Source organism: Manacus vitellinus, unplaced genomic scaffold (assembly GCF_001715985.3).
Source record: "Manacus vitellinus isolate BGI_N305 unplaced genomic scaffold, ASM171598v3 scaffold_24_pilon, whole genome shotgun sequence".
Classification (NCBI taxonomy): domain Eukaryota; kingdom Metazoa; phylum Chordata; class Aves; order Passeriformes; family Pipridae; genus Manacus; species Manacus vitellinus.
In genome coordinates this window covers 9,715,197-9,720,144 of record NW_021939798.1, presented here as the reverse complement: position 1 = coordinate 9,720,144, position 4,948 = coordinate 9,715,197, and the positions used below count along the sequence as shown (strand labels likewise).

Here is a 4,948-nt window from a genome sequence, read left to right as displayed (position 1 = left end):
TCCTGCCCCAGTGCTGGTCCCTCGTGTTTGGTTCTTCTGGACAAGGAATTCCAGGGGTCAGCTGTCCCTGGCAAAACCCACCTCTGTTTCTTCCAGACCTGGGTGCCATGTTTCTCTAAATAAATCACAGAGGCTCTCTTGTTTAGCTGGTACAAGAGCAGTTTGTTTTTTCCACATGGTTTGAGCGCTTTGTTTGTATTTCAAAGTCTCTCCCTTTCTGCCTTTTCTTCTGTGTACAATTGAAGACTGAAAATTTGCCTACACAAGAGAATTGTTCTGGTGCACTCAAAAGAATGTGAATTACTTTTTGGAAGAGATATTCAAAATTTTCCTGAGTGATTGCTGGTGGGAAGGACAAAATCTGCAAAACAACAATGACAGCAAATACTCCAGCTGAGGCAGAGATTTTTGTTTGTACAATCTGGAAAGCAATAAAACCCAGGAAACATCCCAAAGGACCCCCATCACTTTTTGGTGTGTAACAGCATCAGGCTCTGATTCAGCTCTATAACTAGGAGATATTTTACCATGCTGCTCATACTCCTGAGAGATGAGAAAAGAAACACTGGGCTGTCACTCAGTATTCTGATGAGAACACATACAAAAAAACTGTTTTACACTCAATGTTCTGTACATCATCAGCCATTTATTTCCAAGTCTTTGGAGAGCTGCTGTGAGGGTAATGTGCAGGCAGCTCCAAGCTATCTGCATGAGGAATGGGTTTTGCACGACTTTCAAGGAAATTCAGGTTGAAATAATGGCATCATTTACAGGTCACAAAGAGAAGGAGGATTTTCCTGATCAGGACATGTCAATGAACTGCAATTTCATCCCTGAGAAATGGTTAATTATTATGATGGGCCATTTTTTTCCCCAGAATTTTTTCAGAAATATTTTTTCTGTGACATTTCATCTCTCTTAGGATTTTTTTTTTCGTACTTAGTGTTCTTTTTGCCTGTGTTTTAATCCATGTATTCAGACTTTCCCATTAGTAATGGCAAATGTAAACAAGTTCTCAGATGGAATAATTTGATAATAAAACCTGTCTAATGACTCAGTACTTGTCAACCTGGACTCTGAGTAACTTTGAGGGGAAAAGGGCAGAGAGGACAATCAGTGTAACTACAGAGGCACAGGTACAGCTGTGCAAATAGAAAAAGACACAGAAAGATGCAGAAACGAGTGTTGATAGAAAGAGACAAAATATTTCTACTTCCTTCTCATGACTGGGATAACAGACAGACAAATACTCACAGAAATATATCTATTTATGTTACCACATTCTTACCTTTTTCTGTTTTTTGGGAAGGGTGTATTGGTGCCAAAGTGTCCAGGCAAGAGCAATAAACAGTTTTGTCGAAGAATGTACAGTAGAATATGGAAAAACCACAGGAAGTAGTGAGCATGATCTCAAAATTAATTGTTATTGGTCAAAACAAGACAAATTTGTGAATGGGAGCCTCGACACTAAACTCAACTGGTGATTTCAGACAAAGAGAAAAACAAAATTTATATTCCACAGAAAAAGGAAGTTAGGAAAACCTGGCTTCTTAAGTTATACTGCGAATTAGTGGAAATGGATAACAGATTTTGACTTAACTACAGCAAGGGACTATCCCCAGTAGTTGCTTGTAGAGATGTCTCATGAGCTGACTGTGGAAATTCCTTTGGAAGATGAGACTGGGTGAAGCAAAGCATTTTTTAGACAGCAATTTTGCAATGATCAAGTCATCCCTCCCAGAAGGGCTCTAGAAAATAGGTACTTGTTCTCATAACTCTCCAGAAAGGGAAGTGGTTGTGATTTGCTTTGAAGTGCGAGGAGAAATTAGTTTGTGAACTCCCTTAAAGGCCTCCAGCAGGAAGTGATTCCGGTTTGTTGGATACTCCTCACGAGCAGGAAATAATAAAATAGTCCCAATTGCCGAAGCAGTTGATGAAGGTGTTCTCCTTGGCTCGGTTTTTGAGTGGATCTGACGCAGTGCAGAGCCTGTAAATAGGAACAGAATGATCCAGACACTTCTCCCTTAGGAAGGAGACACTTTTTTTATTGCCTTTTGATGAAAAAATGATGCAGGCAGTATCATGCTGATCTGGCAGATGAGTAAAAAGCGAAGGCATTTCACGAGAAACCTCCTTCAAAATGAATCCAGATGCTTGTACTTACAGGCCTGGGATGGTATTGATGAAAATATAGAGAGTACTTGAGAAGTTATGCTTGTTACAGCAATAATCAAATTCTTTAAAGAAAAGCTCATAAACCGTCCAATGGGCACCTTCATCAGGGACAAGCTCTCTAGGATATCATCCAAATAGTCACACAGGAGGAAATTCAATATGAGAAGCCCCCATAAATGGCACTTTGGAGTCAGGAGTTCTGAAGCTGCTTGCTGGGAGATTGGAGAAGCTGGTGCTCTGATTTAATAACCACATATATGCCTGAACACAAGCAGCAAAAAAATGCTGACTACTCGTCCAGATGGTCTGAATCAGAACCAAATTGCAAACACTACCCTCAGCAGAAGAGCAAGTCATGGGCTGCTGGGGGGAATGTGCACACGCAGGAAGAGGGGGCAGATGTCTTTCCTCCAGTTCTTTGCAGAGGAAGGATGAGTTCCTGTATCACCCACAGGACCTGAATGCAGAGCAGGAAAAATGAGTGTCCAGGCAATTAAAGGCCTCCCAGCAAGAGGATGATGGTGTTACAACAGCGTATCCCAACAGTGTCTGTGGCTGGAACATGCTATCTCCTCATGGTATCGCTCTAAGGGCCTCCTGGATCCTGGTCATGGTGACAAATCTTACCATTTGAAGGTAAATATATATATATGTATATATATATATATATATATAATGTAAGTGGTGTTTATTCAAAATACAGCAGTAAGAGGAGTTGTACATTTTATGCAGTAAGGGAAGGCTGTGTCGTGAGGGTTTACCTGGCTGGCTGGGGATGGCTCTGCACACAGAATAGATTTTTCTTTGCCTGATGTATATAATCACAATGTACAAATAATTGCTGGGTTTGAGATGAAATAGTTCTCTGCAGAGAGATCCTAATGTGATCATGTAGTGTCATGACTGGTGTCATTTGGCTCTTCCCTGGGGCCTGACATGAGCAAAGAGCCTGGGGCACCCGCCAGTGTTTCAGTGAATCAGTCTGGTCCAGAGTCACTCACAGCAAGCAACTGGAATCCAAAATGATTCAGCAGCTTTGTGAGACTTTAAGGAGCAGTGAAATGCCCAGATTGCTCCAAACCTGATGTAATCCAAGTCGTGTCCAGTTCACTCTCTCCGTTGGTGGTAGCTCTGTTTGTGACACAGCACGAAAGGAACAGAAATAAACACGTTCCGTATTTCTTGATAGAACACTTAACGAGAGTACAGAATGTTTCTTGGTGCTACTCATGCTTTGGCATAAGTTGATTAAGGCAAGAAAAATCTATTCCTGAAGAAGAAGAAGAAGGGGTTTGAAACATGTGCAGAATAGGTGGAAACCAAATTAAAAATCTTTATGTTTTATTGAATTTCAGATCAAATTTGGGAGTAGTTGCTTGCAAAATAAAATCCATGAAGCAAGGGCATATGGAAACAGTTTCTAGGGCATCTGGTGTGATTCTCTAAGTTTAGAAAAAAGTCAGGCTATCCCTCTCATTAGTTATTTAGTGAAAGGCCCCAGGCATTCCAGTTCTACCAGGCTGCACCCAGAAACCAGGGTTTTTAAATTAAGAGTAAGATAGCATGTAACAAGTTCTTTCTGTTCTGTGGTAAATGTCCATGGGCACTTTCCCCATCAGCAAGTAAGACTTAATTTGAGTTAATTAGCTGGCTTTCATTCTTGTGAAATAAAATATGTTACACATGCTTACACAGACAGACTTATAAGTATGTAAGATATAATGGGGTAGAACTTTTAATATGCATCTATGTGCATTTTCATATGTGAAAGTTTGTAGCCACGGGAATAGCATTTATTAAAAACAATATGATTAGTACTTGGTTTCTTTATTTAACATATATATTGTGGTTTTATGTTAACGCAGTCATGATTTATGTGGTGTCTTTCTGAATGTATGGAGATACAGTATGAATTGCTATATGAGAGCATGGATGTATGGCATGGGCAGATGTTTCTGTGTCCAGGGACTTGTGAACATCTTGTGTGTAATGTGAGTAAATGAAGAAGAACAGGTCTATTATTTAATAGTATTATTTAATGCTATTGTTGATGCACTGTAGAAAACCATGGTAAAAGTCTGTTGTGTGCGTGTTGGATGCTCTGATTAGTGAAACAGACTTGGTGTGTGTTTTCTAGCTTTTTGTTGAGGATATTTGTATTGAAATACAAAATATGGAAGGATGTTTATATTGATCTATAAAGATACATGGCACAGTGCAGTGGGGCAAGACATCCTGTGGGTCCTGTGTGGTGCACAGCTGCTTGGGGTGGCCTCTGAGAGCATTCACATCTGCTCTGGGGTTTGTGAGTTGCAGGAAGGGGAAAGGAGTGTGGAGGAAAGTGTGTGGCTGCATCTTTGTTTTGTTGTGGTGGAGGAACGACGAGTCTCGGGGTAGGTGCAGGAAGCGCGTGTGGCAAAGTCGGCAGAGAGCAGCTGGGTGCAGGTTATCCACGCTCTGTCACGCTGATGGTGGTGCCCATGGCATGGTGTAGCAGCTGTGCTGAGTACGGGTGAAGGGAGGCAGCGATGGAGGGTCACTGTCCCGGGGGTGCCAGGGCATGGCAGGGAGGGAAGGTGTGGGTTTCCATGGCTGATACTGAGGAAACGCTGTGTGTGATCTGCCTTGTGCGTGAAGGGAGGCAGATGCTTCGTGTGAGGGAGAGAGAAGGGGCTGACTGCCTTCTGTGTGTGCATAGAGGGAGCTGAGGGGGTGTGAGAGGAGCTGATCTGTGTGCTGGGGTGTGAGAGGAACCTCTGTGTGTGTGTGTGTT

The 4,948-nt window shown here is 41.9% G+C and overlaps 1 protein-coding gene across 1 annotated transcript in view; it reads left to right on the top strand.

The window, feature by feature from the left end:
* Positions 1-1,637: 1,637 nt before the first annotated feature.
* PRKCA (protein kinase C alpha) overlaps positions 1,638-4,948 on the top strand; it is a 143,795-nt gene continuing 140,484 nt past the window's right edge. Inside the window, exon 1 of the mRNA XM_029960097.1 lies at positions 1,638-1,684. Coding sequence (XP_029815957.1) covers positions 1,638-1,684 — 47 coding nt within the window. The remainder of the gene's footprint in view (positions 1,685-4,948) is intronic.